Source organism: Anguilla rostrata, chromosome 1 (assembly GCF_018555375.3).
Source record: "Anguilla rostrata isolate EN2019 chromosome 1, ASM1855537v3, whole genome shotgun sequence".
In the NCBI taxonomy this organism is placed as follows: Eukaryota; Metazoa; Chordata; class Actinopteri; order Anguilliformes; family Anguillidae; genus Anguilla; species Anguilla rostrata.
Window position 1 is genome coordinate 81,487,166 of NC_057933.1, and position 27,914 is coordinate 81,515,079.

The window sequence follows — 27,914 nt, forward strand, 5'->3', positions numbered from 1 at the left end:
AGCAATGAAGCCATAACAGATTTTAAAATGCTGACATTCATTTCCCTGCAAGTGTCATTGTGGTTTTCACATCCTGTGTCTGTTTACTGGTTTATAAAGCATTTTTCTGAGTGATCATTCAATACATTTATCCCAAAAAATACACCATCCACCCCATGATTGGCCAACCGTGGTCCTAGAGATCTACTGTCCTGTAGGTTTTCATTTCATTCACCCTAATTTGGCACACCTGATTCTACAGATTAGAAACTCAATGAGATCTCTTGCTGTTTAATGAGGTGCACTTTGTTAGGGTTGGAGTAAAAACCTACAGGCCAGTAAATCTAAAGGAACAGGGATGGGCAGCCCTGATCAGCCTAATGATTTTTGAAAAGATTCTGTCCCAGGCCAGACCCCCAGAAACACCTTCAACGCATTTACATATTTGTTTTTGACGTTTCCCCACAAACCTCCAGAAATCTGAGAAACAACACATCCAAACTTTCCAGAGCAGTGCACCTGAGAGGGGAACATGGACCAGCAGTCACATGGAAGCTCGAGTCGTGGCAGAAGGACTGGGGAGGAAATGCAAACACGGAGTCTGAGCTGAGCGCGGAGAACGACAGATGAGACGCTGACCCTTTTTAAAGTTTTATTGGCTCAAATCAAAATCCACGGAACAGAAGGCACCTATGGGGTTAAAAAAAGAACATTGGAATCAGCGATCAACCTTAAATTCATTTTGGGGTGGGGGTGGGGGTGGGGGGGGGGGATGTAAGACACACAATTTCTTTTTTTTCTTTTTTTTTTGAGAGGTCTTGAGGACAAGACCCGCAAAGAAGTTGTAGTGTTTCATTAGTATTTGAGTTAACACTTGCCTGGAAAAAAAGCAAAAATGTACTCAGTCACTAGTCTTCAGATTGCAATGCCAAAGATGTTGTTTTACAAAAAAAACAAAATAAAAAAAATTATAAACATATAAATATTCAAATTCTTATAACGAAAGTGGAATGAATAACTGCATTCCTTCTCTACACTGTAACACTGGGCAAGAGGGTGCTATAGCAGGCGGGGAACCGGACTGGTTGCAGGTTCGATTCCCAGGTGGGGCAGGGCAGTTTTTTTTTTGAAAAAGCTACTGGAGCCAACGCTGAGGATGTTTCCATGGGCAGAATGTCTGGGCAGGACGGGACACAAAGGATGAATGAAATGAAAAAGAGCAGCACTCACCAGAGTCAGGGGATCCCGAAGACTTCCTTGAATGACAGGCGAGGCACGGATCCCTTCTCTGCTTCCTTGACAGCGGACCCTTTCACCGGCTTCCCCTTGGGCACCTTATCAGGCCACCTCTTAACCTCTGGGGGAGTCACTGGCTCAGTCACCATCGTAGCCTTGGGCTGAGTCCATCTCCTGATCTCTGGCTCAGTCTCTATCGTAGCCTTGGGCTCAGTCCATCTCCTGATCTCTGTCTCAGTCACCATCGTAGCCTTGGGCTCAGTCCATCTCCTGATCTCTGGCTCAGTCACCATCGTAGTCTCTGGCTCAGTCCATCTTAAGATCTCTGAGTCGGTCTCTATCGTAGTCTCTGGCTCAGGCCATCTCATGATCTCTGAGTCGGTCTCTATCGTAGTCTCTGGCTCAGGCCATCTCATGATCTCTGAGTCGGTCTCTATCGTAGTCTCGGGCTCAGTCCATCTCATGATCTCTGGGTCAGTCTCTATTGTAGTCTCCGGCTCAGTCCATCTCCTGATCTCCGGCTCGGTCACTGTAGCCAGCGCCTCAGTCACGGACTTGGTCTCAGGCCGTGGCGGCTTGTCCCACTCCACAGTGGCCTCCCCCAAAACCGCTCCACTGTCGGGTTCCAGCACCCAGGAGCCGCTGGTGACAATCTTCTTGGTGGCTGAAAGCAGAGATGGGACGAGACGGAGGGGGTTCGAGGGTTAGAATACAAACCTCTCCGGTGACCCGCTGCTTCCCCTGCCGAGTGCGAGCTTCCAGAACAAACTTCAGCAAGCGGGGACCCCCCAGAAATGAGGGGGCGGGGGGGTAATAGCCCTGCGATACCCAAAACTTTCCCAGCCCTCCATGTGTTAGGAGGGCGAGGGCTTCTCTCACCAGGAAGTTCAGCCGCTGACACAGAGCTGATGCAGGTGGAGTTGCAGCAGGTGCACACCTGGGTGTCGCCGTATAGCTCCTCCCACCTGTCAGGACACAAAGGTGAGGTGTGAAATTGGGGTTGGGGGTGGAGGTGGGGGTGGGCGGGGCAGTTGCACTAGTAAACCAGCACCATTAAAAGGGAGTGCCACTCAGAAGTCACGATTGACTGATGTTGACTGGCACGACCTGCATTTCATGTGTCAAAACCAAACCCACCTTCTACATCTGCGAAAGAGAATTTTATGTGATAATGTTCCTGGGATGAAACTCCTCTTATTTAAAAAAAAATAAAAATCAATGCAGGCATCTCTAGAATAGGAGAATACTGTGCATTGACAACAAAGCTGTTGCTTTCTCTACATTTCTTAAGTCACAATCACAGTGTTACAGACACCATGGAAGATTGGAGTCTCCGGTTTCACCCGTTTCCTCCAATAATTTTCCTTAATCAAAACTCTGCGATCTGAGAAAGCGGGGTTATTACATACGTGGGTGACATAATTGTTCAGGTAGGCCTAAATTATTTTATGACAAATTAGAAGTGAGATAGACAACTTACTATTGCGGTGTCGACCGATTCTTTTTTTTTGGCGGGAGTCCTCCATCAAATTTGGCTCTTACCTGCCTGTCGTCGAGTTGTAGGTGCAGGATTTGGCGATTTCAGTCGCAAAATGGTTGGCCACAAACATCTCACAGTGCATGTAGAGACGCTAAGGGGGGGGTGGGGGCAGGGCAGGAGGCGACATGTTCAGCCCTTTCAGTTAAAAACATCTTCGAACCCCCCCAAACAAATTAAGCAAAAAAAAAACAACAACAAAAAAAAGTTCACCTCATCCGCCACTCCCTCGAAGACGAAGGCTTCCACCTCGAACCTCAGGACGTCCCGTTTGTGACGGACGAACCTGGACCGGCTGCCGGCGCCGTTGTTGTGTGACATGCACCTGAGGGCAGAGAAACGCGCGTCAACGTCAACGCCAACGCCGCGCCGCGGGAGGCGGCGGGGAAAACGGCGCCATGGGCCAACCCCGGAAGAGGACTCATTACCCAGAGTTCTCTATCACCGCGAAGCGGAGCGCGCCGGCGAGCTCCCGGGACGGGGTGGCGTAACAGAAGCTGACGAAGAGCCTCTGGTCCCCGGAGACGGGCGGCGACCGGGCCTCGAAGTACATGGGGCTGCCGATGACGTAGCCGCGCGCCGCGGGGAGCCGCTCCCATCGAGCTGAAAGCAGGGACGCGCCGTTACGATAAAAACCCCGCCGTCCGACGCCGTCACGGCGCGCCGTCCGTTACGCAGAACAGGGGGCTTCACCGTTGCAGGCACTGAGCGTGAAGTCGCTGCTCGGCTGCATGCTCCTGAAGAACTGGTGCGTCTTGATCTCTGGCAGGTATCCAATCTTGTAGGAGTAGTGGAACCTGCAGCGGAGGGCAGGGGATGTGGAACTGTTCACCATTGCCGTCAAACAGCTTCATTGTGAAGCAGCAGGAAAAATAAGGTTCTTAACGCTGGCCCAGAGGACCATGTTTGCATGCCAGCTATCGCTCCAGTACAGACATTACATTACAGCTCTTATGCATCGGTTTCCAGCTCATTTCATTTAAAGACATCGAAATGTTTTTTTTTTTTTTAAAACAATGCATAGATTTAGGCTTAGTAACAATTAGGGAGACACAGGAAAAATAAATGCTACAGTACCTGTTGTAGTGGCAGAAAATTGGCAGACTGAAGGGCACGGCCGTCCGAATGAGTGATTTGGGTGCTTCGGGGGTAAAGTGCAGTGTGTTTGAGTACACCACCCGATTGTCGATCATCTGAACAGAAAGGATTGATTTTGCACAGGAAAGTTTTATTTTTGTGCATTACGATTCTCTCTCTCTCTCTTTCGCTCACGCACGCACGCACGCACGCGCAAATAAGCACACCTTACCGTTGTGTTACTTCCGCACTGGCTGACGTTGTAACAAAAGAAAAAGAAGTTATCCGTTTGGTTGCTGACAGAGCACGTTCCAAGAGACAACTCCGAAGACAAAGCCCTCGAGCCCAGACATTTCCTGCGGACTCTGACGCGCATTTTGTTGAAGGTGCACGATGCAACCACATCCTTGCGTCCGCGGGAGGGTCTGGCCGGGCGACGCGGAGCATCGGGAAGCAAAACCTTTTTTAAATTTTCAGGCATGGGCTCGCGCCCGGTCGCGCGAGTGGGCTTCATTAGCTCTTTGTTTACAAGAGGAGCGATCGAGTGCTGGAACATTGGAAGAGAAAGGTATGGCCACGGAAGCGGAGTCTGGTTCTTGTTTTCAATCCCGTCCCATCGCCCAAGAAACCCTCGTGTGGGGAACACTGCACCACTGTCCGGGAAGAGCGGCACAGCGCCCGCGGGCTGGACGTTCCATTCGGCGTCTTGTTCTGTGTTGTGGCGCTCGCACACGAATGGATAAAAACCGCATAAAAACACACACAGAAAAAGAAGAAATGGACCCATTACCCGAAAAGTTGAATATCTTGACCGATAACAACACAGCTTCAAGTCAGTTTGTTTTTTTCACCTGTAAGGTCTCGGTACTTATTCTTAAATACGAAGATCCCATATTCATTGACAGTATTTAAAATCACCTGGTGATGACGCGTCTTAATTAAAGCAAGCACATGCGTGTTAAGTAAACTGATTTGTTTCAACTGTACGGATTTTTTAATTGTAATATATTTAGTGAATTTGGCTGCAGTAGAAACAACGTTTGAAATTAATCGGAAAGCTTCAAGCCTATAGACCAAATTAAACGGCACGTAGCCTACAACGATAGCCTTGCGTTAAAATGTCACTATCGAGAATACGCCTGCAATACTTTAATACTTCTGTATTTAAAAAAAAAATTACAAAATAAAAATTTTAAAATTTTACTACAAACCATCTCACTCTCGCATATGATGTGGCCTGCTGAAAGGCGTACAGTGCTTTTGTATCTCGTCGGCTACTTTCATGTTGATATTCAGACGTGACATTGTGAATATATGTATTAGTCGACGCGTCTGTATGATCTGTGTATGTGCTACGTACATGCATCTTTGTTAAAATAAATTCTCAATATATAACCAAACTTTTGTTAATTAGTAGGAATTATATATTTGACTTTTTTCAAATTTTTACACACACACACACAGAGATAAACCTGTTATTTAGTTGTGAATACGATCTTGTGAATTAGATTTTTCTAGCTTCCACTTTGATGGTATTGCTTATAGGGTACCTTTGAGGTTTTATTTAATTATATTGTAGTTTGAAAGCACCCACCCCTGCCCACACATACACACTGACACACGCATTATTAACTTGGCAGACCACCAGAAAATCTATTTTGGAAAAACCAAAAGAATTCCATTTTAAACTGTGTCATCAGGAGAGCTGGCGTGTGTGTGTGTCTGTGTGTGCGTGCGCGCGTGTGTGTGTGTCTGTGTGTGTGTGTGTGCGCGTGTGTGTGTGTCTGTGTGTGCGTGCGCGCGTGTGTGTGTGTGCGCGTGTCTGTGTGTGTGTGTGCGGGGTGTGTGTGCTGTCGTGTGTGCGTGGTGGTGTGTGTGTGTCGTTGTGTGTGTGTGGTCGTGTGTGTGTGTGTGCGTGTCGTGTGTGTGTGTCGTGTGTGTGTGTGTGCGTGTGCTGTGTGTGCTGTGTGCGTGTGTGTGTGTGTGTGTGTGTGTCTGTGTGTGTGTGTGTGTGTGTGTGTGTTTGTGTGTGCGTGTGTGTGAGTGTGTGTGTATGAAATTAACCTTGCGAGTCGATCAGCAGAGCATGGCATCTCCTCCAGTTACGAGCTTTTGGGAAGGCATGCCCGTTCGCCTCATTGGCTCATACGGGCTGCGAACATACGTGGATGAGCACTCCACTCCCACTCCCACACTCTGTCCCACACTCCCCTCCCACTCCCACACTCTGTCCCACACTCCCCTCCCACTCCCACACTCTGTCCCACACTCCCCTCTCACTCCCACACTCTGTCCCACACTCCCCTCCCACTCCCACACTCTGTCCCACACCTCCCCTCCCCTCACTCCCCTCACACTCCACTCCCACTCCCACACTCTGTCCCACACTCCCCTCTCACTCCCACACTCTGTCCCACACTCCCCTCCCACTCCCACACTCTGTCCCACACTCCCCTCCCACTCCCACACTCTGTCCCACACTCCCCTCCCACTCCCACACTCTCAGTCCCACTCCCACACTCTCAGTCCCACACTCCCCTCCCACTCCCACACTCTGTCCCACTCCCACACTCCACTCCCCACGTTCCCCAACATGTCATCTGACGCAAGTCAACCAAGGAATCCGTGTCCTTCAGTGAGATTTATTTTTCCCGTTGTGGTGTGAGATCAGTCAACATCGTGTTCAAGTCCATGAAGTGAGTGTCCTAGAGAAGGAAGAGAGGCTTAGCTACATAATCAGATCCACGTCAAATAATGTACAGTAACAAAAATAAAACAAACATTAAGCAAGCATGGACTCTGATAAAAGAAGTCTGCTTATATAGCGCCAGAGATATAGCGCTCTGTTTTTCGGGTTTGTAAAAGTTGTCATTACTTGTCACATGATGAGGGATTCCAAAACCTTCCCAGCTACTGCGTGGGAGGAGGCGCCGTCCTCATCTTCAACGTCCTCCTGCGCACCTCCGTCTTCCTCCTCCTCCTCTTCCTCGTCCAGGTCTGGTCCTTGGTCATCCTCCCGCCACACGGCAGGCTCCCCCTCAGCTTTCAGGGGTTCCTCCCGCACCCCCGAGGGGTGGCCCCCTGACCCCTGTCCTATTCCCCTTCCCCGAAACCCCCGAACCTGAACAGGGTGCTCAGACTCCTCCTTAGTCTCTGCAGGCCCCGCCTCTGACCCCGCCCCCTCACTGTCTATTGGCTCTGCCACTGGACCCACCCCTTCAGCCTCCAACACATCTTCAGGCACCTCCGACTCCCTCCTGTCATCCTGCACAGACCCCCCTGTCCCTGTCGTTGTCACGGCACCGAGAATGCTCCACGGGTCACTGGTGATCAGGGATCTTGGAGAAGGGTACAAGGAGGGCCCTGTGTATGTAAACACACACACACACACATGTGCGCGCACGCACACACACACACATCACCAACCTTCCTATCAGCAAATCAATCTGAGACTACAACCTGGCCAAAGTGAGACCTATTGCAGACAGTGCAGGACAGAGCAATAAGGAATCAGACCCAAGCAGACATGCATGGCACACAGCATTTTTCATTAAAAGGGAGGGGGCATTGTTAGCAACCAGTCTGACTCTCAAACAGAAGCCCTACCAAGTGAAAAGTGGGAAGTCATATCCGCTCATTGGTCCTGGGGAACATGAGCTGCATTTTAGGAGCTGCTATATGAAGTGCTAAACCACTCACATGATTCTGGTTACGGTTTAGCTTACACATCGACATTATTTTCTCTTGAGTCAGTTACTTACGAATCCCATGAGCATCGCACTGGGAGTCACAGCAGGAGCAGACGTGGACAGTCTGAGGGTCGAACAGCTCCTCCCACCTTACAGAGAATATGTCACAGTCAGGACCACAATGCACCGCAAAATTACAGCCTGACCCGAATGATGGTCACGGTGCATTGACTCAACTTTAATGCAAGAAGCCCCGAAAATACGCTCTGCCAGGGCTGAGGGATGATGGCATCACTGGTGTTATTTATTTATTTATTTATTATCCCTTATTTAACCAGGAAGGTCCCATTGAGATACAATATCTCTTCTGCCAGGGAGTCCTGGTCAAGATGGCAGCAGAAAAATAAAAGTTTCCTATTAAAAACATACCAAAAAAAATAATAAAAAAAACAGAACAGACATACAAGGATCAGGAGCTAAAAGGCACTTGTTAGAAGCAATAACAGTGTTCAGTAAAAACTGATTTTAACATATTTTTAAACATGTCAAGAGAGGGTAAGGATTTCAGATTAAGAATGCCTTGTAACTCATTCCAGACATGCGAGGCATGAAAGGAAAAGGCTGATTTACCCAGTTCTGTTCGAGTACTTGGGACCATGAGGAGAATTTTCTCTGAGGATCTAGTGTTATGTGTTCCCATCACATCTTGAATTTGGAGGTCACTATGAGTCTGTGGAACCTGAGGAGTTTCTCTACTTGGAGGTGAGTGTTACACGCATGCACGCACACACAGACACACACACACACGCATGCACTCACACGGTCACACACACACGCATGCACGCACACACAGACACAGACACACACGCATGCACGCACACGGTCACACAAATACAAACGGCTTCGGCTGGACGCCCGGTCAGAGCGCTACAATGATCACAGAGCGTTACCTTCTCGTGTTACTGTTGAAGGTGCAGGACTTGGCGGTGGGAGTGGCAGGGTAATCCGCCACCGTCATCTCACAGTGCAGGTACAGAAGCTGTGGGGGGGGGGGGGGGGGAAACGACAACATGACTTGGCGGGGTTTGGGAGAACGCGCGAGGCGCTTCAGGTGTGCGCCAGAACGCCAAAATGCTTCGCCGAAGATTTTCACCTTGGCCGAGATTTTTGGGAACACGAAAGCGTCGACGGAGAACCGCAGGACGCCCGTCCCGTAGCCGTGAAACCTGGACCGGCTCCCGAGCCTTTGGCTGTCCACCATGCACCTGAAAGCCAGTTTGCATTGCGGTTCTAGGTCAGCACAGTCGACCGTAGTGGTTTAGCAGTGTCGCATGCGCGCTCGCGGGTCTGGGGATGTCACCGTGTCAGGTCTTAATCGCATACTCTTCTTCATATTACCCAAAATGCACTTTGCCACGCACGGCCCAAACTACGCAGGCCAAAAAAAAAAAAAAAAAAGCGGCATTACCCGTAGTTTTTAATCACGTCCATCCGGGGTGCTGAATTGGGGTCCCTGGATACGGTGACGTGACAGGCGGTGACCGACACCCGTTCCGCTCTGGAGACGATGGGCGTGGAGGCCTCGAAATGCATGGGCGCCCCGAGCATGTAGCTCGCCGTGGAGTCCAGCCGCTCCCAGCGATCTGACACCGAAAATAAATTACATTACATTACAGGCATTTAGCAGACGCTCTTATCCAGAGCGACTTACACAACATTTTACACAGCATTTATACATTGCATCCATTTATACAGCTGGATATATACTGAAGCAATGCAGGTTAAGTACCTTGCTCAAGGGTACAACGGCAGTGGCCTTACCCGGGAATCGAACCTGCGACCTTTCGGCTACAAGCCCAGTTCCTTACCCACTGTGCTACACTTCGTCCTGAAAGGACAGGAGCGCTGCTGCTTTGCTCGTTTCCTTATTTTAGAATAAATCGGAGAAACCCACGCTCCCCTTTTCGGACCACTGTTTTCTGTTATCATTGAGATTCAAGAGGAGGGGAAAAAAAGTTATTGCTCACATCGGGCTATAAATACACTCCCACAACTAAAGGTGCAGTGGAGGTACATTTTTATTCTTTAAGGAACAAATTTCCCAAATGTACCCTGAATGAACAATAATGTTCTCTTTGGGTACTAACAAATACCTTTTACGAGCCAAAGGGTGCAAATGAATTATGTATTGCTGGGTAGAGATCCAGCTATATGTACCTACAGGGTACCAGCCCAGCGACAAGCATTTGTACCTTTTTATGCACATTTTCATACCTTCTCTTCTGACCATGCGTGGACTTAAATAATGATCATAAAGGTGTGTATGTGTGTTGGGGGGTGGGGGCTGTGGGGGTATAATAAAATCAACCTTTGTATTATTGATAAAGTTGTGCGTTGTGCGTTGTGTTGTGTGTTATTGTCATTGTTGTGTGTTTTTTTTTTTTTAAATGAACGACGTAGACATTTTGTCTAGGATATAACATCAGTGGGAAAAATAATATCGCTTTCTAAATATCCGGTGATAATGGCCTTTGCATGTGCCCTGTTGGCCCATCGGCTGTCAACGCTAGCAGGTGCACCTGACTTCTCCTGATAACAGTGATCCCTAACCCTACTCCTGGAAGGCCTGATCTTTGTTTCCACGTTAATATTATATATATTTTTAAATCCACAACTGGGTCAGATCAAAGAAACCTGGAAAGGTGAGATAACTAGTCAACTGTGCAATCAATAGTGATAATTAAGGACTGAATCGCAAAAGAAAGAAAGAACCAGTGCACCTTGGGGCACCTCCGGGGCCAGGCTTTGGGGAGCCCTGTCCTATAAGGGCTCACTCACTCCTGCGCCGTGCTACCCTAAGATGGGTGTCCGTGCAGACATGGCTGCCGTGCATCACCCAGGTGGGGGCTACACATTGGTGGGGGCTGAGGCGAGTTCCTACTCATTCATCACTGTAAAGCACTTTTGAGTGTTAGGAAAAGTGCTATATAAATGCAATCATTCATGCATTAATTCATTCATTCATGCATGCATTCGTTCATGCATTCATTCATGCATTCATTCGTGTATTCATTCATTCATGCATGCATTCGTTCATGCATTCATTCATGTAGTCATTCATTCATTCATGCATGCATTCATTCATTCATGCATTCATAGTCATCTTCCTTCATGCCGTCTGCATTGTCATTATGGGGAGTTTTACGCCATTAATTCAAAACTCGACGGGTGCCATACCCGTGATTTAACTCCAACAGACGTGTCCTCTCTAGCAGCACACACATGGCCACTGTCCTGGTTTTATTTTAATTTTTTTACTTCATCTGGATCATCGTTCAGAAAACGTTTGTTGCCCCCCCTCCTAAACCCCCCCCCCCCCCCAACCGCTCAAAACGGAACATGCTCACCGTTGCAGGTGACCAGGCTGAAGATGCGCTCACTGGTTATACTCTTGAAGAAGGAGTCCGCTTTCAAACGAGGAACGTAGCCCACTTTGTAGGCATAGTGAAACCTAGAGGGAAGGGGGCCAGCATTCAGTGCAGGGGTGGGGGGCAAGGAGGGCCGCACCTGTCCCTGGACATCCTGACAGCTCCTACTCTTTGTTATTTAACCCTTGTGTTGTCTTAAGGGTCAAAAATGACCCGACACTATGTTCAACAGCAGAGAAAACCCCCTAAATGATCTTTTTTTCTGCTGTCCTACATGTGCTAATTAGAGTTGACTTATTTATGTTCTTCACGTTTTTGTTTTGTATCTATTATCTTATTTTATTCTTATTTATTGTTGTTGTTTATACACCTTGTGGGTGGGGGGCAATGGATCAAAAAATGGGAGAAGACCAGTGTTTTGTAGCTGAATTCCTCATTGTACAGTATATAAGAATATATCACTGTGTTGCCAAAAAAAGTGTACAGTCAGCCAGGTATTTCGTCCAGGGTAATTGGTGGACACAAACAACCTTCATACACTTCACACTCACTGCTCCGAGCCGATTATTGTGCTTTTGTGTGGAAGGCAAAATCTTTTTCGATTGGTGCAAACTGAGTGGAAGACGGCTCATCGTTGCCCCCACCCCTAATGGGATTCAAGAAACATTGCGTCCCTGATCATTACCGTCCCTAGTTCGGCTATGAGGAAGTCTTCCTGCCAGTGGCAGTACTGGAGGAGAAAGTCCGGGCTTGTCGTACCTGTTGTAGGAGCAGTGGATGGGGAGGGAGAGCGGCACGGCTCTGATTACTGCCCCCTGTGGTTCAGGGACGTAGCGCAGGGCGCTGCTGTACACCAGCTGACCATCGTCTATCTGGCAAACAAAAAAGAACGTGAAGGAATGGGGGTGGGAGTTCAAGGTTTTTTTTGGGGGGGGGGGGGGGTGGTCGCAAACAGTTTTATAATCGGACATGGTGTTGCACTGAGTGTCCACCTATAGAACGCCGTTACTATGATTGCTGATAACTGTGATTATCAAGGTTACCACAAGCATCAAAACTAACGGTTTTACGGGAGAGAAAAAAACTAACTGAAACTACAATATGCGTTTACAAAACAAATTAAGCCCTGCTGAAAAAAAATGTCTAAGCTGGTTTAAAATTGGTTGAGCTGTGCTTTTCGACGCTTCGAGCAGGTCATAGCTGATCGAAGCTGGTTAAGACGGTGGACAAACAGGTGGACTAGCTGACTATATTCGACGTGGGCTGGTCAGACCACTTTTCAGCAGGGAAATGAAATAGAATTATTGCTTTTCAACGCATGTCGAAAATATTCAGGAACTGTTTTCCCCTCCAGGTTGCTAAGCAATAAATTCCCAGTAGATGGCGATATCTCAGTGACGGTGCCATCCGCGATAAACACACGCTAAAGGAAGTGCTGCCATTCCACAAGCTCTTATATCGATACTGGCCGGGAGAAAACGGCAGAGTCTTTTTGGAATTACTTTGAATGCGACCCGGTTTCTGACAAAGGCAATTGTGTTGTCGTGAGCGGTGGCAAAACAATTTATGGAGCAATTCTGAATGGAAAGAATCCAACGAATTTAAGTGTAGGCTATCAGAAGAGCTCACACGAACCAAGCTTTTCAAGAGGTTAGAGAGGGTGTTCATCAATCAGTTTAATTTCTTTGTGTAGTCGCAGTTCCACAAACCTGTGTAATCTGTTGTCAAGGTTAACACATGGAACGGGTAGTTCCACATCACTCGCATAGGCATATGCACCTGAGATACAGTTGATTTGGACAGTGACTTTTTTTTTTACAATTTGTGATTGGGCTGACTACGGTTCTGACATGTACGCATTGTGTTCCTTGCAGATCACGATTAATAGCCTACTGTGTGCGTAAAACTTTAATTATGTAAAATATTTGCAGTGTTTGTTTTTGTTGTAGTTTATCTTGGACAGGGTACATTATGAACTTCTTGAGTCATACCCCTAATAAATTCCTACCACAATACAGAAAACTTACTGATCGCTGTACTTACCCTTGGCTTAATTCCACATCTGGCAAGGTCATTGTGAAAGTAAATGTAGTCTCTAGTGAAACGATAGACCTCACAATTTCCCAAGAACAGCATTGGTGGATGGCACCAAAATCCGAGCATTCTCCTGTTCACCCGCACAGAAACCGTCCCGTTCCCGCACCATACCTCGACTCCTCTGGGGTTACTGACGGGGGCCGTCGAGTAACCCAGCCAGTTGTCGGGTGGGGGAAGCAAGAGATTCCTGACGGCGTCGGGAACGGGCCTCAGCCCGGCAGTAGGTCTGAACATCTCCATGTCCACGAGGGGAGCCTTCACGTGGCGGAACATGGGGAGTTGGTAAGGCGGCAGGATGGGCCCGGGGGTCCTGGTTTCATGTCCCCTCATCCTTGGCCCGATCGCCTCGTGACGGCGACCGGGCTGCTCCTTCCTCTCCCAGCCTCCCACGCTCAGAACTGGCCCGGCGGAAACTGGCGGCGGCGAAAAAATAGCCACGAGGCAGACAAAAGACAGAAGATATAGCCACATTACGGACACCTTGCTCTGGCTCGAGCCGTCAAGAAGCAAATTAGATTCAGTATTTGGACGTTAAACCTTAATCTAAGGTCAGCTGTAAAACTTTTATACAATAGATTTACAAGCATTTAGCGACCGACGGTCAGTCACAAAAGTTGTTTTTTTTGTTTGTTTTGTTTTGAATAATGTGCAATTAGTAGCTGACGATCAACTTCAAACCCCTTTGTGTAGGATGTCAGCTCTGTGCACGCTGTAAGTAGGCGCACCTGTCAGTGAGACCTCTAAATAAACTCCGTCAATTAAGTGCCCGAAATTGGACACAGTTGAATAACACTATAGGCTGCTTTAACCGAAAACCTGCAACGTTCAAGAACTATGCGAATGCGTTGGATTCCATTTAGATGTTAGGCTACTGTTCAAACCGCACACTGTTTTGCTGGAATATAAAGTATGGGTAGTTTTAGACTAGGCTACTTTAATAATTAAACAGTTTTAGCCCAACATAGACTGCGTTTAGACATGAACTATGCCTGTAAAGTTATTTTCGGTTGCTCCAACGCGACACTGTCACAGTTGCGTTTGGTTGCAAGAATTAGGTTATTATTTGTCTAATGGGCTATGTTGTTTCTGAGAATTTCGTAATTACCAATATCCTTATTTCCCCCTCCTGTTAACGTCTTCATCAGTACCGGAAACCAGAACCATGGACAGAGGTTTAAAGCCGTGGGGGGAAGCAAGATGCCCATCCCACCTGGATTATAGGCTAGTTTATAGAAATACGCCGAATGCGCCTAAACGGTAGCCTAGGATACTGGCCGGTCATGCACCTGACATTTTGAAACAATGCCACGATATTGCATTGCCTTTATGATGCATATTTACTTTCTCCACGAGGAGTTTTTTTTTTTCTAACGAAGAAACATATTCATAGAGAAAATGTACTGGAATCCAAGTCAACGACACTTCACGACCTCCTGGAAAAACAACAAATGCTAATTTCGAAGCCCTAAAAAATAATTATAATGGAAACCCTTGAACTAGACCATATATTTAGACGAAGATAGATGCGTTTATTGCACAAAATATGATACTTTCAACCAAATCCAATCCCAGAAAACATTACAGCCCTCCTATGACGCTCGGCGTCGCCTCCGCCGCGGCCATAGCAAACGTAGCAAAATGGGCTGGAACTGTGCGGGCAATTGTAGTTCACGTTCTGTGCACCAGATGGAATCGTTTAGTCAGCCTATCTTTATTCTCGCTTCCTCTGTTTAAACCTGAGCATAGCGGGCATTGCACTATACATCACCTCTGGCATTAGTGTAGATAGCTCTGAGAGGGTCACCTATTTACTTTCACATGCCCGTATTATTAATAATCGAAGGACACCTTCGGATAGCCAATCATTCCCGCAAAGATGGAAGAATCCGTTGTCTCACATGCGAACATCGCCTTAATGCGGACTGCACACTATTGAGATTTCAAACGTAAGATTTCCGTTGAGGCTTGTATGCCGTGAAGGCTTTCAAATTCAGAACAATGGCAGTCTTACTTTACTAGTTTATTTCTATGAGTTAGCATTCTGATTTAGGATGGAAGCTCATTTGCTTCGAATGTCAAGCAAGCAGGCTAACCTATATCAGGTGAACCGGCACACGGCCCGATTTATTACAGCTAAATTAAAAGGCACAATAGGTTGGGCTATTTAATGACAAAATACTAAATATTTCAATTTGCACTGACCTAAAAAGACTACAACAACACCGTCACATTTGGAATACGAACGGATAATCGGCGCAGGCTGGACAATTCAGTTGCTAACTAATTGGAGTAGGTGTATTCTCACATCAGCAACGAATCAATTTGCTGAGACATGTCACACAATGGGATTGACGGTGGACACGATGGCAGCAAATGACACGTTATCGTCAAATGGTGGTAGGCTACCCGTTTAACATATTTACAACCAGCGACGCCCACATGTAATAGGACACAAAACCATTGCAAGTAGTGTTTTGTTTTTCGTTCCAACACAATCATAAATGGTCAGACGAAGTTTAATCACACTGGCGATAGTAGGCTATTTCATATAAAGCTCAATACGTTTAAAGTAGCCTGGCCACGCACATTCAGATAGCCTACAGCAGGGTCGGGCGACTAAAACTATAAACATTTTGCGAAACAAATGTCTCTAAGGTAACAGAACCGGTTCGGTTTCTTTGGATCGCGCATTTTAGTTAAACGTTATGACAAGTCCAGTCCCGATTAAACAGCTCCTTGATATGGAAGAAGCAACTTCAAGGTGACCGTTATGAAGCCTACTACCCAGTCCACCTTAATTTTATGGTTGACTTCTGCCACATTTATCCAACTTCACAAAAAAGTTAGCCTTTTCTTGGCCCAAATATAGTTCAGAAACCATGTTTAATCGTGCCATTGCATCATGTTCCAGCTCGTGCACAACGCCCCTTCTCTGGTCATACACTGAAATGATGCAAACACTGAAAGAGAATAGGCTTGATAGGCTACGGAGGATGCTTTTAAAGGGCACAGCCAAGAACGACTGGCAAGCTCAATCTTAAATCATGCCACTTTAAGACGTTCTTTTGAACATATGCTTGTAATGTTTTCTTGCTCCGCCCGTTACAATATAAACTGAGATTGAGATAGAGGCTACATTTCAGGCAGTGGTTTCTCGTGAAACAGAACATCGCTGCATTCCTAATCGTCCTCGCTCCGCTTTTCGTGATCAGAGGAGCACGCCAGGTAATTATAATTCGCAAAATATGCACTAATCGCAAGCATGGCTTCTTTGTGTTTGACTGCCAGAATGTATACCGTGGACAAGGGCACCTGCCAAATTATTAAATAAATCCTGGATAAAATGTTGCGTGAACTTGAAAATCACCATTTTGTTTAAAAAAAAGAAAAGAAAGTGTAGGAAACTCCACAGAACCTTCCAGAACAAATAATCAAATACCAGACACCAGAAACAATCTCTGGTCTTACCACAAGCTTTCTGCCTGTTTGGACCAAGATAACTTCACAAATTGATTTAATACAAAAAAAAAAAAAAAAAAAACACCATTCTATTGCCTGGCCAGCTATTCAAGTCCATACTTTCAAGAAGGGAACTTAAACCTGCTTTTGCTGCCGAAAATACTCCCATTTTCTGTGGCAACCACTCACGTAGGTGTGTGTTAGAAGACAACGGGCAGCATAGCGGCACCACCACAATCTCCCTTCATACCACCCAAAATTCTCTTGACAGGAAAATACGGAGCAAGACTAAAATGAGCTGAACACCTGGTTAGAATATGACAAATGCCGCTTAATTTCAAAGCATTCCTTAGATCAAATCAGCAGGCAATGCGATGAGCCACCATAACAATAGATTGTGAGCGCAGTATTAATAATTTCCTATTTCTGTCATCGCTGAAGCTCAGCGATGGGATTAATATTTATGAAGGGGCGTGATCAAAGACAGAACACAAGTACAGCTAGAAAAACCAAAAAAGTAACCTCCAAGAATATACTGCCCCCACTCTGCACCCGCACCCCCCACGGCCAGTGATCCTTGTCAGTAAAACAGACAAAAAAAAAAAACAGCTGGATTGTACATGGATCAGCGGTAATGTCGTGAGCAATCAAAGAACTCGGTTCTGGAATGGGACACCAAAAGTCCAATTTGGTATTTGGCGCACAGTTGCTCCTCTCTGATAACGCAGGCTGCCCCCCATGAAGGCCCCCACCCAAGCCTGGTGGGTCCTTCCAATCCAGGGGTGGTCAAGGAGGGCTGTACCAAGTTTCTGAATCTCATACCACATTCAGCACCCGATTATTTCATCAGGCCGGTTACTTCCATGGCATCCTAAGGACGTTTCTGGATAAGGTGCAGGTCCCAGTGGCCCGAAACCCTGGCCTTTAGCGAACCACAGGCTCTGCTGGCTCAGCCTGTCACTCAGCGCTTCGTTGATAAATTAAAGCAGCCCACCGCACAGCAAACCCACCTCACCTCAGTTCTCTGGTCTGAAATTGGCTGCTGACCTCCAGGTGAACACGCGAGCCAGCAGACTGCGCAGGCGCTCAGGGTGACGGCCGCAGGCGTGGCCCGTGAGTCAGGGGGTGTCCAGTCCTGTCTGAAAATGTTTGCGGGTGCAGGTTTTTCCTTTTAGACCAGCACTACAGCACCCGACTCACACGATTGGCTAACCTCGGTCTTCGACCAAGACCGTGACGAGTCCAATCGAGTGTCGTAGCGCTGGGCTAAAACAAAAACCTGCACCCACACCGGCCCCTTTCAGACAGGACTGGACACCCCTGCTGATCTGAACCAGTGTTGGGAGCCTGCAGACAATGATCTCATTGATCCTGGGCATCTGGAAGAAACACACTGGCCCGTGAGGAACGTAACTGCCCTGCCCTGCCCTGCCCTGCCCTGGCGAGCCTCCTGCAGAAGTCGCCCGTTCCAGCCCCTGGGGCATGCATCCTTTCACACTTCACATTTTTCACATTAACCCCCAAAGACTTAAGGGGCAGAAAGTGTTCTCGTTTAAGCCCCCTCTACACTGTCAGAGAAGAAGTTATGAGGCACGGGCTGGACGATCTCTGGAGCTGTGGAACAGGTCTGAAGTGCCCCTGCTGTCTCAACGCAGGAACTCGCAATCGAAGACCAGTACCATTGGACAAAGGCACAATCCAGCAGAATCAATACAAACTATCCAAGCACACTTGCACAGATTTATCGGACTACTCACTGGCAGAGCTGTGGTTGAAATGACCTGGTGATGACATCACAAGAGCATTCTGAGTGCACTGCTGCACGGGCCTCCATTTTTCAACTTTTCTTATCATTAAAATCAAACTATATATATTTCTATAAGTATATATATATATATGCGCGCGGACACACACACACACACACACCATAAAATATTTCTCCTCAATGCCCACACTTTACCTGCAAGAATGCAAAACAAACAAAAAACAGCAGAAAGCGGTTTCATTTTTTCTTTTTTTTTTCTTGTTAAATAGTAATAAATACATGAGATGCAGTGGTTTAACTTTTTCATTTTTTCTGAAGCAGGAGGGTTAAAAAGTTTTTATTCATTTATTTTTATTTATTTTTATTTATTTATCTGTCTGTTTTTCTTTAGCAGCAATCCGAACATGGTTGAAAGTGGAGATAGCAGCCGAGAGAGTAGTTTCTTTTTTTTCTTTCTTTTTTTTTTTGACTCGATGGCAAACAGCACTCACAGAGTGTTGTGAAGGAGGGCAGGGGAGGAGAGGAGAAAGAAAAGAGGGAGGAGGAGGAGTGGTAAAAGGTGAAGTCAGAGTGAGAGGGGGCGGGGTAGGGGTCGGAGGGCATTAAACTGTCCCCTCAATCTACTGAACCCCTCCCTCCTGCTAAATATTGATGACCACCCCCCCTCTCTTCCGTACAACAGAAAAAGGGGCAGCAACAGAAATCGTGAGCAAGATTTGGCTTAGCGTATCCAGAGTTAATCCAACCCACAATGTGTTTTTTTTGTTGTCGTTGTTTTTGTGTTACTTTTTTTGTTGTCGTTGTTGTAGATTTCCGTCCGAAACGAAAGAGTCAGGTGGTGAGATGGTGAAACAGAAGGCAGACTATTATTTTAAACAAACAACAGGGAAGCATTTTGGTTTTTCCTTCAGGCAAAATGTTTTCATTTTTCGTCGTTTTCTTGTATTTTTTCCTCCTTTGTGTCGTTTTGTCTTATTCCCCCTCTCCTTAAAAAGCGGCTCATATCGGCGAAGTGTTTTAGCCTCCCCCTCCTTGTGTGTTTTTTTCCCCACCGTGTGGCGACTACTTTTTCCTCATTTTATTTGATTTGTATTCATAGTTTGAAATATAAGCCAGTGTTGTCAAGCGAGAGAAGATTTGAAACATTAAAAAAATGTAACAAAAGTATGAGAAAAATCGACCAAAACGGAAAAAAATAAAATAAAAAATAAATACAGAAACCCATTTTGTTTTGTCTGTCTTGTGTATGTAATAAGGTGTCGTTTGTCCCTCAGGAAAGTAAAAAAACAAAAACAAACAAAAAATAAATAAAACAAAAATAAAAAATAAAACACTGAATAAATAAAGCAACAAACCCAGAAAAAGCATACTGTTCATTTTCATTCTCTCCCATCCCCACATTTACCTCCTCATTGTAGTGACTTTTAATAAATTAACAATTTACAATTATACGCCTAGACTTCAGAAAAAACAAAATAAAAAAAGAGATTTAAAAAACGAAAGAAAAAAAGCATAGGGCATTCCCTCGCTCCTCCGCTGTCCTCTCTTCACATCCCAAAACACTTTCCAATCCTGTCCTGTCCCGCCACCGCTTCCAATTTCCAAATACAACCCCAAACAACAACAAACCACCAATCTCGCTGCAAACCTGTTCTGAAATCACATAAAATCAAATAATAATAATAATAATAATAATAATAATAATAAAAACAAACTTTCTGAAACTTTCTGGTTTTCGACTACTTAAGCCCCCCGTTCTCCTCCCCTTCAAATAAAGAAAAAGGAAAAAAGAAACAGAAAAGAAAAATGGTTTCAAGCCTCCCCCCGTAAACCCTCCCTCAACCCTCTCCCCATGCAAAGCAAAAACCTCCTCTGATATTTCACAAGTTTGTCTCTGTATATCCGAGTGTCTGTGTGTGTGTGCATGTGTGTGTTTGAGCGTGTCGTGCGCACAGGTGTGTGTGTGTGTGTGTGTGTGTGTGTGCGTGCGTGCGTGTCTGTCTGCGTGTGATGTCAGTTGTCGGTGTAGTTGTTGTCATGTTACTTTAAAATTTTGTATGGCTTTTGGAATTTGTTCAAGATTTATCAAGAGTTGGCCGCGTTCTGCCCACCCCCCCCTCCGCTACCGCAAACCCCCATCATGGCCGACTCCTCGGAATCGGGCCTACCCCCGCCCCCTACTCCCCTGGGCGGGACGCCCCCGGTTAACATACTGCCCCCCACCCCAACGCTTCCCTGGGGCGGGTTGTTATTGTTGTTGCCAGGGTAACAGGGAGGGATGTACCCCAGCCCGGAGGCAGCTACCATGCTGTCCTGAGAGGGGGGGGGCTGGGGCAACTGTTGCTGGGAGGCCGTGGGGGGCGGCGGGGGCGGGGGCTGGGGGGCCATGACTGTCCTAGTCCGAAAGGCAGAGAGGCCCAGGTGCAGGCTGGAGGAGCCGTACTGGCTGGAGTCCAAGCTGGGGGGGGGCATGATGGAAGACTGGCCCAGGTGGTGGTGGTGGGTGAGGCTCAGCTCGATGCTGTCCTGCATCTGCGGGGACGTGACGGGCATCAGCTGCGGCCCCGGCTGCGGCTGCTGCCCCTGCGGCTGGTTCTGCTGCTGCTGCTGCTGCTGCTGCTGCTGCTGCCGGAGCTGCCGCCCGTTGCCGTGGTGACCGCCGTAGATGGGGTGGGGGTGGTGCGGCTCCATCATGCCCCCGACGCCCACCCCGGACAGGAAGTGGCGCGAGTGCTGGGTGGCGGCCGGCTTGTGCAGCAGCAGCTGGGGGTAGGCGGGGTCGCCGCTGTTGGACAGGGGCCCCACCCCGCCCTCCCCTCCCGGCCAGAGGCGCAGCTGCTGCTGGGAGGGAGCCTGGAGACGAAGGGGGGGGAGGGGGGGATGAGTCCCATCGTCCTACGGCTGCAGTCCCAAATTCACATTCCTGAAACCGTTCCTCTCCAGTCCTACCGCTAACCCTCACAGGGAGGCTACAGGTGAACCTCGCCTCCCTACCGCTAACCCTCACAGGGAGGCTACAGGTGAACCTCGCCTCCCTACCGCTAACCCTCACAGGGCGGCTACAGGTGAACTGCTAACCCTCACAGGGAGGCTACAGGTGAACCTCGCCTCCCTACCGCTAACCCTCACAGGGAGGCTACAGGTGAACCTCGCCTCCCTACCGCTAACCCTCACAGGGAGGCTACAGGTGAACCTCGCCTCCCTACTGCTAACCCTCACAGGGAGGCTACAGGTGAACCTCGCCTCCCTACTGCTAACCCTCACAGGGAAGCTACAGGTGAACCTCGCCTCCCTACCGCTAACCCTCACAGGGCGGCTACAGGTGAACCTCGCCTCCCTACCGCTAACCCTCACAGGGCGGCTACAGGTGAACCGCTAAGCCTCACAGGGCGGCTACAGGTGAACCCTGCATTCCCGTCAGGAGGACAGGCCCTTCAGCTTCCTGAGGTCCTCACAGCTCAGAGGCTCCCTCACGGCTTTAACAGCGTTAAAATGCCGCTCTCCTCCCCTACGCTACGCTACGAGCCGCTACGCTACGCGCCGCTACGCTACGCGCCGCTACGCTACGAGCCGCTACGCTACGCGCCGCTACGCTACGCGCCGCTACGCTACGAGCCGCTACGCTACGAGCCGCTACGCTACGAGCCGCTACGCTACGAGCCGCTACGCTACGCGCTGCTACGGTTCGCAGTTCTGCACTTCAGCCGTAGAGGAAACCAGTGGCCAGACGCGACGCTTTGTTAAAACACTCAAATGCGCTTGAGATCGGCGTTACGTTGAAGGAACCTACACAGACCGGAGAGCTGGAGGGCGCGGCCATTAGGAGCACCGACGCGTTGCTCACCGCGAGTTTAAAGAGTGTCACGGGGGCGCAAATGAGTCTGGCTTCCGAGGGAGAAGCTCACCTGTGGACTCTGCATCTCGTAGTCGGTGTGAGTGACTGCACTGTTGTAGTATCGGTTGCTGTACCGGTAATTTCGGTTGTCGTTGGAAGAACCGCTAGACCCACCTGCGACAGGAACACAAGGACAGAAGGGTGGGGGGGGGGGGGTGGCATCAGGCATCAGAAGAGAGGCTCACTGGATCTGGCGAATCAGAAGCAACAGTGCTGGAACAGTGCTCATTAAGGAAATAATAGTGGTCACCAGCAGGGAATTCTGGGAAATAGAGTTGACTACACTGACGCCCAAACAAAGGGAAGGGGAGGGGGGGTGAGATGAGGACGCTGTGGCCTCTCCTTCCCACCCTGGCAACACAGTCCACCCCTCTCCCCCCGGCTGGCTCTAATGGAGATTTACAGTCCTGTAGGTTTTCACTCCAACCGTATGTAACCCTGGGCGACATAGCTCAGGAGGTAAGAGCGGTTGTCTGTCTGGCAGTCCGAGGGCACCGGGACGCGCGGTTCCCACGGGGATAACCCACCCGAGCTGGAGACGGAGCTGGTGGTGGAGGTGGAGTGGCTGTGGTCCATGGCGGGGCTGGTGGAGGTGGAGCTGCTGGTGTTGGTGCCCTCGTCCGTGGTCTTCTTGAAGAAGTTGTGCTGCAGCGCGTAGAAGGGCGTGATGCGGGTCTTGGGGTCGTAGTCCAGCATGCGCAGGATCAGGTCCTTGAACTTCAGGTAGTCGCAGGGGGCGTGGCCTTGCTCCCCGGCCCGCCGCCCCCCGGGGCCCCCAGTCTCCACGCCCAGGATCTCGTGGAGCCGACGCGTGGCCGGGGGCTTGTACTCCTGCAGGAGGAGGAGGAGGAGGAGGATGATGATGATGAAGAAAAGGAAAGAGACAGAGGAACAAGAGAGAGACAGAAGGGTACAGGGGCAGAGGAGGAAGAGAAGGGGGAGGATGATGGGAGATCAGTCATTAATTTGCCCTCAGTACTCCACCCCAAAGCCCACCAGCACATCTCAACTCTGACTGCAGCTTCTGCTGCTAACCCCAACAGCACAACAACAACTTTGGCTATTAGTTAGTGCCATTAAAGTTAAAGGGCTTTTCTATTTTGAGTCACACAATATGAACATGCATTTTTTCTTTCACGTTATAAACATGACAGCACAGACGACGAGCACAGCACAGACCAGCACAGACACAGATGAATGGTCAGGGTGATGAAAGGGAATGAATGAGTTCTCATGAGCTTGGGGGTCGGGGAGGGGGGTGCGGTGGGGGAGGGGACTGCGGCATCGCCATGGTCACCGGCGCACAAGTCTGGCCACACTTCTCCCGACAGTCGTCGGACATCTTGTGTGTACAGCATGCACGCTGCGCGCACTAGACTCAGTCACGCTCAAACATACACACCCAGAGTTATTAATACACAGCTGAGATGTGTGGTGTGTTACGTGATATAAGCACATCACACACCGAGCCAGAGCCCGACACACACACACACACACACACACACTGCATAAAACTGCTCCCACTCAAATAAGGTTGATGTTTTCTATGACGTTTCAAGGACTAATGTGACAGAATTCTATAAGGATTTCTTGGGCAATGGGGCTTTCGTGAGGTGGACATAAATTCTGTGGGCTATTACTTTCAAAAATACATTTAAGTCTAAAAGTACACACTTTACCAATGGCAAAGACTTACGTCAGTGTAATTAAGTACAAACTGGTGCACAGGTCTCACAAGACCTGACAGCGTGTAACTTAAAGCAAGTGAAGCAGCAGGAGACATGTACATTCTGCCCACTGCAAATCGTTTTTCTTCATGTGGCTAGACTTTCCGACTTTGCCGTACTTTGAGGGATTTTCAGGAGCCGTGAACCGTGGTAACCCTGATTTAAAATTACATTACATTACATTCATTTGGCAGACGCTTTTATCCAAAGCGACGTACAAAAGTGCATTTTCATTTTGGTTTCAAAATGCAACCAAAACAGGGGTAGTGGGGCAGTCAGCTGATATGCTCACCGGGTATTAACCTTTAACCTTCAACCCGCTTTAACCCACTTCCTGGAGCGACAAGCGCACCTCAGCCCACGCCCCGCACATGGGGCTCCTCCTGTGATGCCCTCACCTGGGTTCACCCTGCGCCCTGCCCCCCCCCCTCCCCTTCTGCTCAGCCCTGTCAGTTAACTGCACACTAATCCCCAAAAATACACCTCAACCAGTACCTCCCCAAACTTTCTGACCCGGGGCCCAGCTCATCAGCGAGTGTCTTTCCTGCGATCAGAAACTGAATCTGACTGATCTGCACCAAATGTGTTTCACTGACCTGAGCAAAACATTTTGATTGGTTCAATGAAATCTGTGATTGACAGCGCAGTGTAGCTCCATCTGTTACCGGGCTGGTGAAACCTCTCTTCACAGAACCGACCAGTAGGGGTCACTGTTTGCCAGGCAGCGTGGCTGTGGAGCTCCAGCCCAGAACAAGAACCAGAAGGCCGGTGGGCGAAGAGCTCGGACCTGGCTGCCGCCGTTTACTGCCAATTCCCACAATGCAATGGGGCTGAGACCAGAGTTTTTGCAATAACGTAACGGCAGAGGCTAGGTGGCGGGGGTCTAATGACTTGGGGGGGGGACGAGGGCCGGTGATGGTCTAGTATGGAAGGGAAGAGAAAGAGAGAGATATCGCTAAAAGGTTTAAAAAAAGAGGAGAATGTCTTTATGTTTCTCCCATCCCCACTTTTTTTCCCCCCCCACCCTCTCTCTCTCTCTCAGGGTTGGATTTGGGAGGTGGAGGGAGATGGAGAGTCGGGAAGAAGAAGAAGAAAAAGCAGATTTTTACTCACAGAGGCCGAGGGATAAAGTACCTTCTTTATGTCCTTGTTCTTCTTGACGGTCCAGAGCCCGTCGGACAGCTTGTCGAAGTATTTGCGGGCTTTGGGGGCCTGGTCCAGCATGTGGTTGGGCGGGACCCCCAAAACCTCCACGATCTTATTCATCTGATCCACCTGCAGGGGGCAACAGGCCTGTTTAGCGGGCGGGGAGCGGAGCCGCTGAGCTGGGACGGCCCAGCCGCGGTGCTGTCACTGCCGCAGGGACGCCATCTCTGCACACTACCCCTCATTAATCAGGAGAAATAAGGCTGGTCTCTGATTGGGGCCGCTAGTGTGTGGCTTTATCGCTGAGCATTCTCTCCTGCCGTCAGCTATCCAACGGTGCCATGCAATACTTACGAACCCAAAGTCCTCCCTCTCTCTGGGGAAGACATTTCAGGCCCTGAAAACCTGTCCAGTATTCTCATTACTCAGGAAAAATCACAATCCCGGCTTCCGAAAAACCTAAACGCACTTTCAAAGGCAGGGCGGCAAGCGAAACAAAAACACAACCTGTGAAATTCAGGCTCACCGATTTAAAAACAACGGGAGTGCGTGGAGAGTGGCTGAAGTTCGGATTTTGGTTTCATTGTTTACAAAACGACTTGTTGAGAGTCCCAACAAACAGAATCAACAATCCAAATAATAATAATAATAAGAATAACAACAACAAAACAACAGCAATAATAATAATAATAATATTGATAATTAGCCGATGTGACAGTACCTCGTTGGAGCCGCTGAACAGGGGCTCCCCCGTATGCATCTCCACCAGAATGCAGCCGAGCGACCACATGTCTATGGCCAGGTCATAGGGCATCCCCAGCAGCACCTCCGGCGAGCGGTAGAACCGGCTCTGGATGTACTGGTAGATCTGAGGAGGGAGAGGAAGGATGGACGGAGAGATGGACGGGGGGGGACGGGGGGGGGTTGTAGAGAGGAGACAGAAGAGAGGAGAGAAAGAGAAAGTGGGGTTAAAGATGAGAGGAGAGCAGGACACGTGCAGCAGGTCTGCGTTGGTAACCGTGTTAGTGGACTGGAGGATGCTGGGGAGGACATTGCGTGCTGAAGGCTGGCCTGATTGTTATTACATCTGTATTCCACTAGGTGGCAGCAGCAGCTGGGTCTGTCAGTCAGAAGGGTGCAGCATCCTAGATTGGACTGCGCTCTCTAGCTCCTCCACAAATTTTTTTTCTTTCTTTTTTTTCTCCCCACTGTTTGAGAGATTCCTTCTAAGACGTGCTGTGAATGTATACTTATTTTTCTACCTGAGAGAAACCACAGCAACCCCCCAACACCCCCTCCCTCCCTCCCTCCCTCCCCCTCCCCCCACCCCACCCCACCATCCATTTCTCTCCATCTTCACAGAGACATTTCTCTGTGGGGCGGAAACAAAACGGGAGTCCCTGGGCTCTTCTCGCCATCCGTTTCAATTCCTCTCAGCCGCCAACCGGCGCGGACCGGACACCGGGAGCGCCGCACTGCATTATGCTCTCCCTCTCTCCACAGCTGCGCTTGCAGAGCTCAGCCCAGGCACCGCTGCGGCTTTGTCTAAACCGAACTACATCGTCCACAGTGCACTGCGTCGAACCAATCGTAGCCCTTCAACACCGAAACTCCTCAAGCCTGCGCACTATTATTAACCTTGACCTTCCAAACAATATCTTCAAAAAAAAAAAAGGCACCACTGTGACCTACTGGTACCCTTAACCAACAAAACCACTCCGCCTACAAACGGAGATCCTTAACCTTCCAAAACTACATCTCCCAGAATTCCTTTCGGCCCAAAGCTCACCCGCTGGCCCAGCTGGCAGGAGCTGCCGAAGTCGACGATCTTGATGGCGCTGCGCTTGGGGTTGCAGAGCAGGATGTTCTCGGGCTTGAGGTCGCAGTGGATGATGCTGAGCTCGGGCGTGGCCAGGAAGAGCAGCGCCGTGCACAGCTGCTGGGCGAACTTGCGCGTCAGGTTGAGCGACACGCCGCGGAAGTTGGTGTTGCGCAGGAGGTCGTACAGGTTGTAGGAGAGAAGCTCGAACACCAGGCACAGGTGGTTGCGGAACATGAAGTGCCTCTTCAGGTGGACTGTCGGGGAGAGAGAGAGAGCGAGGGAAAGGGTTAAAGCGCGCTTAGAAACAGACCGCACGCCGCAAGGTCACAAGTAGGCCACCGTGTGGGAGGCGAAGGGGTTTCACACCCAGGTAAAACCGCACTGAAAGAGCAGTATCCGAAATGAGTCATGTCACTCCGCCTTGTTACAGGCACTGCTAGACCGGCTCCACAGAAGTCTGAAGTTAAACTGCCTGCCTCTTGGTACAGGAATAGAGTACCTCCTCCTGGAACCTTTCTTAATTTTACACCAACATCATAGATATTTAGTACTATATATAACACAAAACAATAATTATATCACCAAGGACAGGAAACCACATTAAAACTGTGCTTTAAAAGGGGAATTTTCCCGATTTTGTTGAGAAGCCACTGGAAGGCTCGGGGAGCCTAATAGCCCAGTGTTCCAGTCTCTCACAGGCGTGTGTGTGTGCGACGCTCACCAATGTAGTACTTCATCTCAGTGTCGTGTTTGTTCATAAGCTCCAGCAGGCGCAGCTCGATCTGGGCCTGGTTCAGGAAGGCTTTCTTGTTCTTGATGATCTTGATGGCCACCCACTCCTGCTCGTGGTGGTCATACGCTTTCACCACCTGGAGGAGGGGGGTGGGGGGGGGTCAGGCTCAGTAAGACACTGCTAATTGGGCTGTGGCCATTCAGCCTGCTTTAAAGTTCACTGTGCAACTTACACAACACTCCGCAACTAATTCCTATCAACTTGCCTCAGCATCTGTCCATCTATCCCCCCTGCACATCCCGTTGGTAACACTACATCTCCGCA

At 48.9% G+C, this 27,914-nt stretch overlaps 3 protein-coding genes across 8 annotated transcripts in view; all 3 read right to left on the reverse strand.

Annotated features, from left to right (window-relative positions):
• Window positions 1–617: 617 nt before the first annotated feature.
• On the reverse strand, window positions 618–5,138 carry LOC135237642 (uncharacterized). The gene is made up of 9 exons (XM_064304964.1): window positions 4,062–5,138; window positions 3,830–3,945; window positions 3,446–3,549; window positions 3,181–3,355; window positions 2,966–3,077; window positions 2,758–2,846; window positions 2,095–2,180; window positions 1,210–1,879; window positions 618–669 (listed from the first exon to the last, which is right to left on the reverse strand). Exons 1-8 carry the CDS (start codon window positions 4,614–4,616, stop codon window positions 1,215–1,217), a joined length of 1,902 nt encoding a protein of 633 aa, XP_064161034.1. The 5' UTR covers window positions 4,617–5,138; the 3' UTR covers window positions 618–669; window positions 1,210–1,214.
• Window positions 5,139–6,455: 1,317 nt separating this feature from the next.
• zp3d.1 (zona pellucida glycoprotein 3d tandem duplicate 1) lies at window positions 6,456–14,271 on the reverse strand. 3 transcript variants are annotated; one of them, XM_064305078.1, is made up of 10 exons: window positions 14,149–14,271; window positions 12,990–13,456; window positions 11,706–11,818; window positions 10,926–11,029; window positions 8,987–9,161; window positions 8,672–8,783; window positions 8,469–8,557; window positions 7,591–7,667; window positions 6,705–7,192; window positions 6,456–6,534 (listed from the first exon to the last, which is right to left on the reverse strand). In XM_064305078.1, exons 1-9 carry the CDS (start codon window positions 14,246–14,248, stop codon window positions 6,708–6,710), a joined length of 1,722 nt encoding a protein of 573 aa, XP_064161148.1. In that variant the 5' UTR covers window positions 14,249–14,271; the 3' UTR covers window positions 6,456–6,534; window positions 6,705–6,707. The 3 variants fall into 3 exon arrangements, with proteins under 3 accessions (XP_064161148.1, XP_064161156.1, XP_064161162.1); XM_064305086.1 differs by lacking the exon at window positions 14,149–14,271 and adding an exon at window positions 13,722–13,823; XM_064305092.1 differs by lacking the exon at window positions 6,456–6,534 and having other exon boundaries at window positions 7,023–7,167; window positions 14,149–14,200.
• A 4,376-nt stretch (window positions 14,272–18,647) lies between these two features.
• Window positions 18,648–27,914, reverse strand: part of dyrk1b (dual-specificity tyrosine-(Y)-phosphorylation regulated kinase 1B) — a 58,039-nt gene continuing 48,772 nt past the window's right edge. For 3 of the 4 annotated variants that reach the window (XM_064305067.1, XM_064305058.1, XM_064305040.1), the window contains exons 5-11: window positions 27,579–27,726; window positions 26,825–27,111; window positions 25,757–25,903; window positions 25,003–25,164; window positions 22,690–22,993; window positions 22,173–22,276; window positions 18,648–21,120 (exon numbers count right to left, since the gene is read on the reverse strand). In XM_064305067.1, the coding sequence (XP_064161137.1) occupies window positions 20,353–21,120; window positions 22,173–22,276; window positions 22,690–22,993; window positions 25,003–25,164; window positions 25,757–25,903; window positions 26,825–27,111; window positions 27,579–27,726 (1,920 nt within the window). In that variant the 3' untranslated portion in view covers window positions 18,648–20,352. The remainder of the gene's footprint in view (window positions 21,121–22,172; window positions 22,277–22,689; window positions 22,994–25,002; window positions 25,165–25,756; window positions 25,904–26,824; window positions 27,112–27,578; window positions 27,727–27,914) is intronic. The other variant, XM_064305049.1, reaches the window with a different exon arrangement.

Bases quoted from the DNA above. Each gene is read 5' to 3' on its own strand.
- zp3d.1 (XM_064305078.1), bottom strand. From the start codon at position 14,248: ATGGGCATCTTGCTTCCCCCCACGGCTTTAAACCTCTGTCCATGGTTC. The intron at 13,457-14,148 runs GTAATTACGAAA...CGCCGCCGCCAG, and splicing joins AGGGGGAAATAAGGATATTG to TTTCCGCCGGGCCAGTTCTG. The intron at 9,162-10,925 runs GTGAGCATGTTC...TTTCGGTGTCAG, and splicing joins CAGCCTGGTCACCTGCAACG to ATCGCTGGGAGCGGCTGGAC.
- LOC135237642 (XM_064304964.1), bottom strand. From the start codon at position 4,616: ATGGGTCCATTTCTTCTTTTTCTGTGTGTGTTTTTATGCGGTTTTTAT. The intron at 3,550-3,829 runs GTACTGTAGCAT...CCTCCGCTGCAG, and splicing joins ATTTTCTGCCACTACAACAG to GTTCCACTACTCCTACAAGA. The intron at 3,356-3,445 runs GTGAAGCCCCCT...CCCTGCTTTCAG, and splicing joins CACGCTCAGTGCCTGCAACG to CTCGATGGGAGCGGCTCCCC.